Genomic DNA, 16,375 nt, shown 5'->3' on the forward strand with positions numbered 1-16,375 from the left:
AAGTTGTGGTTAGGAAGTGACTCCAATGGTTCTTTCCTAGCTTTGTGTTGGTTGTATCCATGACCTTAGGTGCTGAATCCATGGGTGCTCTGGGGCTCAAGCACCCACAAGCCGTGTGTGGCTGCTTACAGACATTAAAAATACAAACAAACAAACAAAATGAGCTTTGCTGCAAGAAGCAGTGTGTTACTTCAACCCAGCTCTGCAGTGTCTGTAAAGATCTGGCGCTTCAACGGGGCTTTTTGAAGCTTTTAGATAAAGCTGATTCAATCAGCTATTAGATAAAAGTGCCAAATAATCCCCACTAAAGCAGCCAATCTTTGCAGACGCTGTAGAGCTGGGTTGAAGTAATGTGCTGCCTCTTTTGGGCATGTGTGAGGCCTGGCATGAGAATGTGCTGAGTTTAAATAGAGCACCTTTTTTGGCTTTTATTTTTTTAAATGTCTGCAAGCACCCACTGGCAAAAAACAAAGTTGGCACCTAGGTGTGGCCCAACAGGCTGATTGATTGAGATATATATCTCAATCAATCAGCCTGTTGGGCCACACCTAGGTGCCAACTTTGTTTTTTGCCAGTGGGTGCTTGCAGACATTTAAAAAAATAAAAGCCAAAAAAGGTGCTCTATTTAAACTCAGCACATTCTCATGCCAGGCCTCACACATGCCCAAAAGAGGCAGCACATTACTTCAACCCAGCTCTACAGCGTCTGCAAAGATTGGCTGCTTTAGTGGGGATTATTTGGCACTTTTATCTAATAGCTGATTGAATCAGCTTTATCTAAAAGCTTCAAAAAGCCCCGTTGAAGCGCCAGATCTTTACAGACACTGCAGAGCTGGGTTGAAGTAACACACTGCTTCTTGCAGCAAAGCTCATTTTGTTTGTTTGTTTGTATTTTTAATGTCTGTAAGCAGCCACACACGGCTTGTGGGTGCTTGAGCCCCAGAGCACCCATGGATTCAGCACCTAAGGTCATGGATACAACCAACACAAAGCTAGGAAAGAACCATTGGAGTCACTTCCTAACCACAACTTAAGGGAGTGGCACAGAGTTCCTTCCACACATAAGCTTGCTTCTTTTACTCCTGAAAAGGCTCTCTCCAAGAAACTACGTGTCCTATATTCACACCACAGAAGTGTGTGCTTGCTTGTGTGTCTGCATCTGTTTACACACAGAGCTGTATTCTCTTGAAAGGCCTTGCCCTTGTGTTCCCAGACTTTGTGCCTTTTGGGCGCCTCCCTTTACCCCATTCGGTACAGCATGAATTCCTCCCCCCACCCCTGATCTTATATTTTCTTGCCTGACATCAGGAGGAGGAACTGCTACAGTGTCCCCACTTCCTTGTCCCTGAATGCAGGCTCTGCTAATAGCAGCAATCCCCTGGTATCATCAGGGGACAGAGAACAGTTGGATCCAGGATTTTAAAAACAGATTTAAAGAGTGTGTAGCATGTTTCCAGGGAAGGAAGAAGACACTTTCCATTCGTTGTCTTCCTCAACAATAGAGCAAGCAAAACTAGGGGTGGAAATTGCTGGGAGAGGAAGGTAGGGGAACGTGGGGAGGACATATTCTTGTCCTTCCTCTTCAGCATTGTGTCTAGGCCCTTGGACGCTGTCTTCAAAAAAAATTGTTTGGAAGGTTTGAGTTCTTGTTGGAATTGTGCTTTGTATTATATAAAGGTTTCTGACAACCAGGAAGCCCCCACATATACTAGTGGAGGAGCTTACAACTTAGAAATAAACAGACATATTATAAACAACAGATGGCCCCCCAAAAAATATAAAGCTGTAATTTATTCTTTGAGTTTTGTTGCCATTTATAAACTGCACAGTTGCATGGTCCTGGTTTATGATATTATCATTGTCATCCTTGTTCATCCATGGATCACTCCTAATACTTCAATATCTTCACCTTATTTGGTGAATTTACCCTCTTTTGCCAGATACTCTTTAAAAAAATTATGTATGCCTCCAAAAAAGTCTGTAATGGCAAAGCAATAGTAGTCTACTTCACAAGACAATCCAAATAAGAGAAACCTCAGAGGTCAAAAGTTTCAAATCTTCTGGGTTGCTTTAAATTCTAAAATCTCAAAGGGGGGTTAAGATAAGTAATAATTAAATAAATAACAGGAAAACAATTAGTTTAATATACATACAGTTTACTAAAAAGGCTGAATTATCCCATTTTGTTTTGTATAGTTTAGCTACTATACCTATAGAAATAAGCAAATGATATAAATACTTTTGGTAAAATAAAGGAACACATGATTAAGTAACAAGAATCACAATTATGGAGAACAGAAATATTAAGTAATTTTGAAATAAAAGCAGGCTTTTTTTTTTTTTTACAGTCATGGTTAGAAAACAACCAAATCACAATGAGCTTATATGTAACAAAATTAAAGAACTTTAATGAGCCAAGACAAAATGGCAATTTATCACATAGCGCACAATAAATCAATGTGCTGCTATTTCTTAGACCTGTAAAACTGGTTTAGCTATTATTATAACCTTTATCAAGGATTAAAGGTCTGACTACAAAGAGAAAGCTTTCCGAAATTAACTTTGGGAACAGAACACTGACTAATGTCATCAGAGGTTTTCTTCTGTTTATGTAGCGGTCAGAACAAGTAATTGGATCTATTTCATCACATCTAAACTTGCTCTTTGTGTGACAGATAAAAATGAACATATTATCTCTGGACATTTTACTTCCACATTCAATTAAATCAAATGAAAACACTGTTTAAGTAGTTTATACAAAAGGCATTTTACTTTGATAAGTTTTTTTGCATGTCATAATGAAACCACAAGGACTTCCAGAGGAAGAAAAAAGAAATACAAATTTATCTTGAAAAAAAAATTTAAAAACAGGGTGAAAAGGCCTATATTTAGGCTACAATATTTATGAACACCCATAAAAAGGTTGCTTAAGGAATAACTTTGACTTGCCCTTTCACAAGAGCCGTGTTTCTTATATAAGGCAATATTACATACTCTATTTTAAAAATATTTTCTTCTCCAAAGACAATTTTTTTTACTCATAAACTATTTGGGTTGCCTGTAATGGAAATCCAAAGGCCATATACTCTTAAATATGGTCTATGGCCCACACTATCTGTGGTCCACACTTTCTGATTGCCCACAAAACCACCTCTAACTGCAAACTCCATATCAAAGCTGGAGGTCTGAGAAGAGAGAGTCTGTAATAGGAATCCTCCCTTTCAAATCCTTAGAGTAAGAAAAAGTTGAAACCGCAGTTCTAAGGGCATCAGGGAAACTCTGAAATAAGGATATTGGGGAGAGAGAAAAATGGTTTAGCGAGAATTAGGATACAGAAAATGTTGCCAAAATAGCCACTGAGTTTCAAGAAGATAAAGATTTAATTGAGCAACATAGACCAACATGAAGATGGAATTTAAGTTTAGTTAAAAAAACAAAAATAAAAAAACACATTTAATGAGCTATGTCTTCCTTTCCAATTCCTAATCTTCCTGTTACTGAGTTACATGCCAAAATATCAATTGTAAACCTTTAAAAATACCCCTTCCATTTAGGAGAGAAAGGAAGAATAATTATTAACTGTTTCTGTATTTTTCTGCTTTGAAAAAGCCTTCAAATAGAATCAAACATTGAGAATGGATATTTCAGATATGACCAAATTCAGAGTAACTGTGAAAATCTGATCAGAGCCTCTTTTTGCAAGAATGTCAACCATGTTCCTTGATCAAACACTTTTTGGTACTACAGTCTCTGATCCCTCAGTAACTACAAAGTTTTCTGCCTTTCATTAGAACAGCATAGCAGAAACAAAGACAAATAATAAGCAGCATATTGATGAAACAAACAATAAAACTTTATAAATACATAAAAACAAGTGAAGTAAGGATGGCAAAATCCAAAAAGCAAAACACACAACACACCAGATGGATATCACCTATCATTTTAGAAAGGAATCACAAATCTAACTACCATTTATTTCACCAAGAGAAAAGAGAAGTTCAAATAATCTTTTTCAAAAAATAAAAGAGAGAAAATATTGTACTCTTGCTGTAGAACTGCATGTATGGTAGAGATCCTAACTAATGTCATATGGATCAACTTAATATTCCACCCTTCTTTTCTTGTGCTTGCCCTAATAAAATAAGGTCATTATCTTCCAACATGAAAACCAATAATACCTGCATAACAAACTCTCGGCGACGAGGCATCCCTCTCTCTGAAAGAAGAATATACTCTGGCTCCTTCTCTTTTTTGGCCTGTTGGATCTGAGCCAGGCGGCTAATGGGGTTCATTCCTTGACCATATTCTGGTCCAGTCTAAAACAAGTTAAAAATGGATAAGTTATTTATGTACATATTTCAGCACATGTCAAACAGGTTTGTGTCACATCTTGTTTTAAAAAGTTATTTTCCCATGCTGTTCTCTCAAGATGAAATATTAGAGAAGAGAGGATAGTTGAAGAAACCAAGTACATTCAGTCATCTGGTCATATGACAGGGGATGCTCAGTCTCATGCTCAACTTCAGAAAAGTGGCATGGAGCTGCTGCCTGGTTCCTACTGAAGAAAATGGCTGCATCTTGTAGATGTAAACTGCCAACCTCCTACTTCTATAGGCCAGTGAAACTGCAAGATGGTGGTCCTGTTTCCGCCCCCAATTCCACACCTTCTGCCCTTTCTCACAGAATATGCCACTATGAAGCTTAGCTCTGTGGTGTACAATGGGCTGCAGGGTGCCTTTGCACAACCCTCTGCATTCCAGTCCTTTTCACTCAGTGAAACAAAAACATATCTGCTATAGTGTAAGCCTTCCATAGCTCCTAAGATACATCCCTTAAAAATATAGGGTCATGTAGTTACACTAGAAAAGGTAGAGAGGAACCCTGGGAAGTCAAAAGGCCTTTGCACTGACAGCCATCTGACTAAAGATCTCAAATGTTTACAGACACGAATCCTCACAACAAACTCTACTAAGATTTATTGTTGGTGTTCTCTTCTTCAACCAATGAGATAAGTGAAGGAATGGAAAGACTGACTTCTCCAAGGCTGCGTACAAAGCTGAAGTGTGAAAGATGAGAGTCCTGTTTTCTCTGTTGTAGCTTCTAAATGTCCTTTCTAAAATTTTTTTGTAAAGAAAATGCTTATTCAAAGCAGACACCTATTAAAAATAATGGTATGCATGTGTGTGTGCATGTGTGAGTGAGACAGAGAGAGAATATACATAAGAGGAAGACCAAAAAAGGGAGGAAAAGACGGGTATTGTGTTATCAGAGCTGTACAGTGAATTCCTCCATAGTATGTATGTTAAAGTTGCTTGAAAATCTATAGGTAAAAGAATTAGGGAAATGTCATGCATAAGGCCAGTTTTCATTACAGCTGTGTGGTCAGGGAACCAGGAAAAGGCAAGAAGTGGAGTGTGCTATAAAAAGTATGAGTGCAGGCTATGATACCCTACAGCAGTTTCAAAAGTACTGGTGCTAAATCCATACTTTGTAAATATGGAGTGGACATGATTTTGACATTTCCTGGGTGCACTGATATCCATATACTACATTAAAAGAAGCAGGAAAATTAAATGCATTTTTAAGGCTACATGATCTGGCACTCAAAAATATTAAATATCAAGGTTGTTTTGACTTGATAATATCTGCTTCTACTTGGATTTATCATTTATCACCAGTATCCAATAATTACTTGCACTGGAGCTAGAAACAATGAAAACTATAGCAGAGAAAAGGCACCATATCACTGAAACTGTCCAGAATGAGCCTGGGCAGAACCTGCTACACAGGATAGTTGGAGTCAGAGTCAATATAATTTAGAATCTGCTGGCTTTCTGATACTGGATCTTGCAAACTTTATGCTGTATTACTATAGTTTTTGCTTTTTTTCCCTGGGAATTTCCAAGAAACCTAAAAGAGTCAGACACCCATTTCCCAACTGAATCTCAATGAGAGTCTGGATTCTAATTTGCTTGGGCTTCCTTGAAAATTTAAAGAATTTGAATATATACTTTGTGCAGCTTGCAAGCTCTCCAATGCCATCTCCTTATTCAGTCAGTATGCTTTATAAACTCTGACAAGATGGCAGCTCCATTATTTCCTGCAACTGTAGGCTAAAGGGATTTTTTGTATGTTGCATGCTTGATCTGCTGTTTCCAAACAGCCATACCGAAAGCACTTGACTCTCCACCCCCACCTGCCAAATCATTAGTCCTCACTGAAATTTGACTTGACGAGTCTTCAAACCACCACCCTATCCAAAAGCCAACCAAACCTAACCAAAGTATGGACAGAGTTAATTAAAACAGGAAAGTGTATTTTTCTTTGCTTTCACCAAATTCTGAAAAAATGGCCAAAGATTTGTTTTCAAGGGAAGCACAGATTAAACACTGACCTTTAAATATCCTAAACCAATATTCTGGAAAGAAACTATCCTGCATATAACATTGATCTTGCAGTTCCAAAGTCTTGAGGGCCACCGTGTCTAAATGTAAAAGCAGGTGTGTGCTCTGTAGCAGCAAATGGAAAGGGTCTGGTTCTCTACTGTGGTTTACACTAGTGCAAAATGGATGTGAAATGCTAGAAAGCAAAACAGTAGCATTTACACATTTGCACGGGTGTTAATACTACCCAGAATGTCAAGCAGTAGAAAATTGTGTCCAAACAGATTAACTGATACCCCCAAAAAGGAAGTAACGTATGGAAGGGTTGGGCCCCTGGCAAAACCCATTCTAGTTTGATGTACTAACAGTCTAAGTTTATTTTTCATATTGTGCTGAGGCTAAACAGTATTTCTCTATATAAATGTATATAGAGAACAGCACATGAATGCCATTGTTAGATCACATATAGGGCTGATTATTCCAGTTAGGTGCATGTTGAGAAAGAATTTAGGATAACTACACAAACCAGGGCTAGTCACTGTGAACTGACTGAATCCTAGAGGCAGTAATAAATCTACTGCCATCAGGAATAAACAGCTCCATTTGAGAAACTTGAGCTCACAGGAATCTAGAGGCTCTGACGAAAGCTTCATTAATGTATTGCAAAGCATATTAATATCTTCTGACCCAGGGCACATTTTAATGGAGGGATAGTTCAAACTCATCATGCTTTTATGGCCTTGATCACTGATTTTTATGAATCGGCATATTACCAATCCTACCCTAGCTAAAGGCAAATGTATAGGCAATTAAGTAGCTTTTCTACATGTATATTTAAGGGTCTGTTTGATGGTGACAGAAACAGACCTTTGGACCTTTTCTAAAGTGCTATCCTTACCTAACCAATCAAACAGATGGAAAATGTGGGGACCTAGTGACTGAATCTCATTTGTGGTGACAGAACTGACAAAGGGTCCTAACTTCCAAAGGCACAGATGGTGTGCATTTGACCTTACAATATTTTAAAGAGATTTTCAAGTTAGTAGAATGGATGAATTTATAGAATATTCTGGAGCTGTTCAAATCAAACAGAACCATACTTCCTAAGTGGATACTGACAAGTTACTGCACTATCTTAGGGCAGATGCTGTAGCTGCGGTTGACACAGCTTTCCTCACACACAAAGGGACTTTACTCATGTTCATTCGTAGACAACAGTGCATTAAGAATTAAGCTTGAAATAGCTGGACATGTTTTTTTTATCAGCACTGGACATCATTAAAAACACTTAACAGAATAACATAGGCAAAAATAAAAGAAAAAGCTAAAACTAATGACACAAGAAACTTAGAAGCTGTATGTGTCCTTTTGGTTAGTAGTGGTAAAAGGGAATGTGGCTTCACTGGCATGTTTTGCTTATTGCAGTTATAGCTCTACATCACTTCCTTACAGAATCCATCTAAATATACTGTATGATACATAAACAAAAACATGCTTGTGCCACAGCTACATAAATTATATTCCTAACTTGTAGTATTACTTAAAATTGGTAATGATATAGTTAGAGATTGAACATACATAAAAAATATACATTTTTTATAATCTTATAAAATTTAAAATGTTACACTTACATAAAATATGTATATTTTTAAAAGTTTATAAATGTTATGAAATTTAACATACTTAGTGTTTATAATATATATTTTACATATTTTATTTAAAATAATTTAAATAGATTAATAAAAGACTACTTTTTTATTAAAAGTAGAGGCAGGGTAGATTTGCACCTTCTAGGCTAATTTAATTAGAGATGCATAAGATTTCAAAAGCAGCAGCTGATGAATAGCTTATGCATCTCTCGGTTACTCTACAGGGTGCAAATATACACTGCCTTCTGCTCGACTTCAGAATAATATGGCTAACTACATCTATCATTAACAATTAGTCTTTGTAATGCTTGATTATTATATAGAAATCTACTATCAGAGGACATAAATTAAAACATAAGAATTTTAGCATGAGCGCATATATTTTTCTGTCTACCATTCCTCAGCAGCTAGTTTAAGAATCTGAACCTGCACCACTGAATCTAATAGCAAAACTCCTAATGAATGCAGGATCAGATCCCAAATGGACAAAATCTTTAGAGTAAACACATTTGATAATTTTTATGGTTACAAGTAATTTTTTTTGGTGGTCACAAATGAAATAATGACAAATTACAGCCATCTGGTGGGGTCTGGAAAATACCAACAAGCTGGACTACACTAAAATTAAAGCTACACAAGTAATGGTATAGACAAGGAAGAGGTAGGGATTCCATAAGAATCATAAATTGTCATAAGAGAGCATTACTATTTGCAATATACACAGACACTTACCTTTAATATTGTTTTAGGACGTTTTTTAAAGTAAAGTTTTGGCTTTTCAATCACAGGAAGAGGAGGGAGTTTTTTAAGTTCTTGTAGGACAGCCATTGCAGCTCGTTTTTTTGAGAGTTTCTTACTGTTTCCTTCTCCTTCTGCAGAGAATTCTCCTACTGTGACTCGAGTAACAAAGCTCTTCATATGTGGAGGTCCACTTTCCTTAATCACCTATTGAACAAAAGGTTATATCAAGTCAAATGACATAATGCAACACAGGTCCCCACCTTTTACTGTGTTTCATACCCAACCAATTGAAATATATTACTGAGATTCTTTTACTGAACAAAACAACAACCTTCCTTCCTGCAAATGACAGTTAGGTAGACAGGCCTGCAGAGAATAAAGACTGACATGGATGGGGATGTTCATGTTTGACGGCATTAGAACTAGGATTAACCGAAGAAGAAAAATCTGAACAATGCATTTACTGCTTCAAAGCAAATGTTTTAACTACTTTAAAATACAGGGCTAACAAAACACCACCACAATGCATAATAAAAATAAATCAAGTATTTTTCCAATTTAACTACTTAACTTAGTAAAAGTACTTTTGTTGATAATCAGACCCCACCAAATCTGCCTATTCTACTGCTCTTTATATGCCACCCAATTTTTTAGTTTATTCTCAAATGATACAAAGACAGGTGCTAACAGTTTATTAATTCCATGATTAATGACTCCCATGATTTTGCATGACTCTAGCTCCATCTTGCTTTATGCAGATGCCACATTAATAATGTCATAATCCCAGGTTACTAGATGCTTTTCAGAAGTACTGCACTTCAAACAGTTTGGAAATCACCACAGTTAATATGAAGGTATTGATTTTTGGGAATGAAAGGAGAAAAAAAGTTTGGTTTTTTTACAGAAAAAGAAACTAGAGATGGCGTCTTCCTGTAAATACCTTGGAATCTATTTTAGCAAAAATCTGAGTTGGAAGAAGCACATTGAAAATGTAAATATTAAAGCAAACTGAGTTTTGGGCAGAGTTCTTTTTACAATAAGATGGGAAAAAGAGTAGTTCTGGAAACAATCAAGGTCTATAGATCCAAGGTAGAATCCATTTTATTGCATGCAGCCGAATGTTGGGATGCTGACCCATAGTCCATCCCAAAACCAACAAGATCTCCAACTACTTTTTAAGGTAGGTTTTATCTCTATCTAATTCTACAACAAGGAAGGGGGAGGAGGAGAGAGAGAGAGAGAGAGGGCAGCGGGTCTCCTCTGCAGGCTGCACAGGTGTTGCCCAGCCAGGTGGAAGCGGGGGGGAGCTTGCATGTGGCGGCCGCTGCCATCCACCACCCCATGCTGCCATGTGTACGCACATGTGGCTCCGTGAGCTGCTGACAGCAGAGCCATGCATGCGATTGGCCGTATGATTGCCATGCACCCAACTCCCACCATTGATTGGCAGAGGGACCCTGGCAGTCCTGCTACTTCCTCCTGATGAGCCAGGAGGCAAAACAAACAGTTTTAAACATGCCATAGTTTTTGCCTCCCATTGCTGATTGGCCAAGGGGCCCTGGTGGCCCCACTGCTGGCTGCTGACTAGGAGGGGAAAATTGAAGCATATTTAAAACCATATTTTTTGCTACCTGACTGATCAGCAGCAAGCAGTGGGGGTCTCCCTTCACCAATCAGTGCTCGGGGTGTGCATGGTGAAAAAAGAAAAATTAAAGGAGCCGCTGTGCAATGCACTCCCCTACTAATGAGATCTGTGGTTGTCATGGGCAGGTTGTTACAAAATGTTTGGGTACAAAATGCTCTTGTTGGAACAAGGAGATAGATGACATAAATCACTATTTGTTGTTTTGTTTGTTCTCTGAAGAAATAAGAGGAAAATGGATCTCTCCATTAATGGGAAATTTAAAATAATAATTTTAAATTTCTTTGGGCTAACAAAGAAAAAACAAACAGGCTTCTCTCTAATAACAGTTTGGACCACATATTCTTTTTACATACATTTGTCTTATGCGCTCAAAGAATAAGGGCCAAAATCAAATAACATTTTCCCATTTTGTTTTATTATCCACTGCTTCATTTTATCATTTCTTTTCCAACATCAGATACTATTTTCTGGTTTAATTTTGCATAAATTGGTAGAATGGATCGTCTTGCTGTATGTTTTTAGCAAAAATTGTAAGTTATATAAATATTATTTCTTTTTGTTCATTTTAGCATAGTCTTTTGGTGAAAGCTGTAAAAACTACTACTACTATTTACCACCCATGCTAAATGGTATTTATATCAAATCAGTTACAAGTCAAACTCATAACTCAAAAATGTTTCCTCCTTTAAGAATCATGATTATTTGAAGGATGTACTATTTGTGCAAGATGCTGAATTTCAAGCCTGAAAAGCTGAATTTCTTTGTTTATCCACAGACACAAACAGCATGAACTTTACCACTCCTAGCTTACCAGAGTCATAACTTTTGCCTGGAGAGATCACATATTATTTTGAATAACTAATGATTTTAGTCTCCAGAATTTTGATCCATCTCAATTAGTGATGATAAAACTTAACAAGAGATCTACCATAACTCGTAAGTCCTGTTCTGTCTAGAGCTCTACTAGAAAAAAACCCAATCAGTTATGCAGACCTCAACTTAAAAATATCTTTCCAAACAAACTCAACCTGAATGATAAGAATGCCTGTTTGAAACCATTCTCAACCACAACGGTCGTACCCAGATGTGCATGAATGTTTGATTATCCGGGTACAACTAGTGGCAGCACACCTTGAGCCACTGCTACTTGTCCCCAGGGAACGTCTGTGCACTCATGTGAAGCAAGCTACCCTGGGTCAGGTAGGGGAACCTGTGGCCAGCACTGGCCTGGTCTCAGCAACCTTACCTGCAACGGCAGTGATCCCGTTGTTGCATGAAGCCAGGCCAGCAGTGAGGCATGACTCCAGCCGGCCAGGCTCTTGCTTTGAGTGGCGCATGCTGCCGCCTCATGCATCACTCCGCTTTTTTTTGACCTCTGGCTTTCCCGCTACACTACTCCCTTGCAGCATGGAGAACAACAGAATGTGTGGTATGTGGTGCATGACTGCGCTCATCTGAACGCAGCCAGCATTTACATTACTGTGAAGCTATAGAAGCAAAGAAAGTCTGTGTCTAAGATGCTTCTGCATCTTTTCAACTGCCCTCTTCTATATTCTACTTACCACATCCATCAGATTTTTTTTCCCAAGAAAACGACAACATTTTACTGACAAAAACTGGTGCTACAGATGGAGCAATTCAATACAGCTATCTGTTTACATTTAATCAAAACAATAAATGCTTTATAATTAGATATATGACCGTTATATGAGCTTTGTATCTGGGCCAGAGTTCAGTTCTTGCGATCACTGGGGGAGGAAACAAATATTTAATTTAGTATTTTTGCTTTTTTATTTGCTTATAAGAGAACTCTAAAGTGTCTGATAGAAGCTATTACTATTCAATATTTGACATTAGCTAATATTTTCAAAATCAAAATAAATGCATATATTTAGTGATCTGCAGTAGCAAAACCATTTGCTATTGGGCGATTCCTAAGCATAAGGGAACTGAGGTTAAGGTGTTACCAGCAGTCTTAGCTCAATTGCGGTGGTTTTTATGGGTTTAAATTCTAAAGCTTAATATTATTTCAACCTGTTTTGTATTAAAGTTCTTTGCTATGAAGGTCATGTCCTCTGCATTATTTAGTTTTGCAGTTACACTGTAATCAGGTCTCTTTAGGCTTGTATTTCTTGTTTAAACCTCCTTTTGTAGCAATTTTACACAGCAAATATAATAAACATCAATAAAAAGACACAAAATGGAGGTTAATAGAGAACTATATCCAAATTTTCCCAGAACAGGAAAAAGTGTATGGCAGTAAAGAAGTCTGCCAGGAAGGGATTTTTTCTTTAATTTAGGACTATCCTGACTCTGTGTCAAGGTAAGGATCTCAAAACCATTATAATTGTCATCTTGCTTAAAACTGACCTGCTCCAGTATTTCACAAATTGAGGGCTCCATTGTGCTTTTAATGTACTAGTCTGGGAGAAGGTGAGGCTGCTCTGCCCAAACAAGAGTCCTGGGAGGCTGTGAGCACAACACCTCTATGCAAGAGTACAGACATTGCATTTTTACCAATGTAAGTGATCAAAAACTGGTCTGTACCTGTAACAGAATAGATTCATAGACATTAGGGCTGGAAGGGACCTCGGGAGATCATTGAGTCCAGCCCCCTGCCCAAAGGGCAGGAAGTCAGCTGGGGTCATAGGATCCCAGCAAGATAAGCATCCAATTTACTCTTGAAGTAAATAGAAGTTCGGCACACACAGACTGGTTTAAAAAATGGCAGAACGCAGTTGAAGATTTGCCACCCTGCACCAAAGGGCAAATGTGTGTTCTGTTCACTACTGATCTAAACTACATTTCTTACAGAAAACTGTGCAACTTAGATTGATTTTGCTTTGGGCTTTTGAATGTCTGTACATTTGAATGTCTGTACATCCCTTTGGTCTTGCCAGCACATGGAGCGTGAGCATGCTTGCTGCTGCATTCCCTAAATAGGATACAGCACACACCCAACCTAGAGCTTGGTAATGTAGATATAGCCCTGACTCTTCTCTACACTAAGCATTTGAAGTGTGATGATGATAATATAAAGAAGAGGAGAATCCTGAGCAAAATCCTAGTCCCAATAAAGTCCATGTACTTTTTACACCGACTTCATTGAAATCAGGGTTTTACTGCTTGCATTTAACAGTGGACAGAGACTATATTTGGGGATACAGTGTCCTCTCATGCATCCATGCATAAAGGTTGTTCATAGTTCAACTGTGAATTTCTAGCATGATAAGGTAGAGGATCTCACTAATTTCTAAGCAATTCTCCTTCTGGAGTGGCATACAGAAGACAGTGAGCCAGAAATTCTGATTCACAGAAGGTTATTTTTCCTCTTAGACATCTAAACCAAGGACCAGCCCCTCCAATGCAGCCCAGGTTGTAATGTGCAAAGTCCATAGACTCAGAAGGTTATAATCAAAGAATACATACATCAAGTTTCTAAAAGGTTTTCTCTCTTCTTTTTTAAACAGAAAAAACTACAGTATGAGGAAAAGTTCCAAGGCTGATTATAATTTTGGACAGTCAAACAGTGAATTCCTCATAACAATGCTCATGGGCTGCACACCTGTGGCATTTACTTTTAAATGTTTTACAATGTATGCATGTGTGCTTTATGACTAATGTAAACACACAGAGGTGGTGCAATACACCTGAACTGAAATTACAAAAGGACCCATAACCTTTTAATTTCTTGCCTTTTAAAGGTTTGCAGTCATGATACTGACAATACTATACCATAGATATTGTAGATAGTATTCATATACAGTACAATATAGATAGAAAATATAATTAATAATGTTGATAAAATGAGGAGTAAAATTACTTGCTTAAGAAATAAATTAAGTTCAGAAAAAAAATTCATCTTAAAAAGTACTAAGTATATTTGCATAGCTTCTTATTTTTTTAATCTTTTAGTTATATGTGGTACATAATGGCCAGTATAATATTTACCTTTGTTAGAGTTCAACAAGAAGATTAAATGGAAAGATTCTCATCAACTTCAGAGGTCTTAGGATTGGACCCAATATTAAATTTAGGTTAAGATTTCTTTTTTGAAAAGGAATCTAAAATCATTTCTGGTAGACTCCAGAGAAATTCAGACTAACCGTTTTCAGATCTTTTCTGTTCAACATGATTTAAACCATTTGTGCTATAAAACCAACACAGAGATTTACAATGGAATTCAATCCACAAACACTAACCACTTTAGTATACCAGTATATTAAAATGCTCCATGAGTTTCAAGACTCATCTTATGGACTAAATTATGGCTAATTGTACCAGAAAATTTGATTAGCAATGACAGTTTATACATTTCCTCCTTTCTGTCATGCTTATTTAAATGATGAGTCCAGCAAAGGAAAACACAACGGGCTAAATTCATGCCTGGTGTAGCACCATTGAGGTCTACTTATATCAGAGATGAATATAGTTCAGTTTAATGAATCAAACTGACAAATGTAAAACAGGAGTTCAGTATTAGTAAAAGGATACCATTGTTTCAGTTAACAAGGAGTACACAGGCTGCATTTTGAAAGATATCAGTGAGAGTAAATGAGTACTAGCTTTAAGATTACTGGAGGGGGAAAAAAGGTAAAATGAAACAATGGAAAATTGTCTATTATCCATGACTGTTTAAAATTTAGAAAATACCAAACTATCAATGTATTTACATATGCTGATGCAAATGAAGACACAGGAAGAAATGGGCATTTTGCCAATAAGGAAAATATCTACAGCTTTATTAAATTAAAAAAAAAAAATCTAACATTAATCCCTTTAGGCAAATGATCTGCACAAGTTGGTGAGGAACACTGGCATCCTTTCTCCATAGCCAGAGGGGAAATATCAAGCAGGTCCATAACCCATTTTTGAGAGACCAACTCTGCCCTGATGGTGGGATAAAGAGTATAAGAACTGTGTACAGCTTTTAACCAGGTGAGATCAATTAAACCCATCAGGACTACCCAACTCCTTCGGCAGGCCTAAAACTGAAAAGCTATCAAAAGAGGAAAGACATTTGTACTGTAACTCCAAGCAAAGAGAAATGCATCATTAACCCTTTAGCCTTCACACATGGTATTTTCTACCTAAACTAGACATAACACTTTGTTCAAAATTTGCCAAATGCCAAATGCAACATGTGCTATGACTAATTAATTAGTTTGTCTTTTGATAATGGAAAAAAACACAGGTAAAATGCATGAAAATTAAAATGCATAAACCAGTTCATTGATCTCTTTGCTGCAACAAAGGCAAATCTTTCCTGCCAACTTGGGAACAATGGCAAGTTCCCGACTTGGGAGCAGCATCTTGCAAGATGATCTAAATTCAGGTTTCAAAGCTATTGCCTAACCTGGTGAGGAAGGTTTTAAACAAGGCTCACTGTGGGGGGTGAAGAACAAAGTCCTGAGATAAGTGGAGATGTGGGAGACCTGGAGGAAGCACAAAAAGGAGACGGTAACAGGGAAGGCCTCCTCATTCTTCCTGAGAAAGCAGGGCAATCAGCTAGTTACCTCAGGTGTCTGTACACGAATGCACTGAGGCTGGTAAAACAAGTCCTCCCAGACAAGGAACTATGACATGACTGGAATAACAGAGACTTGGTGGGATAGCTCGCATAACTGGAGCACTGTCCAGGAAGGACAGGCAGGGGAGAAGAGGAGGAGAAGTTGTGCTGTATGTAAAGGAGCTGTATGATTGTTCAGAGCTCCAGTATGAAATTGGATATAGACCTTTTGAAAGTCTCTGGGTTAAGGTAGAGGGGACAGCAACAAAGGTGATGTTGTGATGGGTGTCTGCTATAGGCCACCAGACCAGGAGGATAAAGTAAATGAGGTTTTCTTCAGACAACTAGCAGAAGTTTCCAGATCATAGGCCCTGGTTCTCATGGGGGACTTCAATCACCCTGACATCTGCTGGGAGGAAAATACACCAGTGCATATGCAATCCAGGAA

General features: G+C 37.7%; 1 protein-coding gene across 2 annotated transcripts in view; it reads right to left on the minus strand.

The window, feature by feature from the left end:
• Nucleotides 1-16,375, minus strand: part of STAU2 (staufen double-stranded RNA binding protein 2) — a 230,467-nt gene that overhangs the window by 143,561 nt on the left and 70,531 nt on the right. For both annotated transcript variants that reach the window (XM_019549301.1, XM_019549293.1), the window contains exons 8-9: nucleotides 8,765-8,977; nucleotides 4,179-4,316 (exon numbers count right to left, since the gene is read on the minus strand). In XM_019549301.1, coding sequence (XP_019404846.1) covers nucleotides 4,179-4,316; nucleotides 8,765-8,977 — 351 coding nt within the window. The remainder of the gene's footprint in view (nucleotides 1-4,178; nucleotides 4,317-8,764; nucleotides 8,978-16,375) is intronic.

Source organism: Crocodylus porosus, unplaced genomic scaffold, assembly GCF_001723895.1.
Source record: "Crocodylus porosus isolate Cpor-Errol unplaced genomic scaffold, CroPor_comp1, whole genome shotgun sequence".
Taxonomy (NCBI): domain Eukaryota; kingdom Metazoa; phylum Chordata; order Crocodylia; family Crocodylidae; genus Crocodylus; species Crocodylus porosus.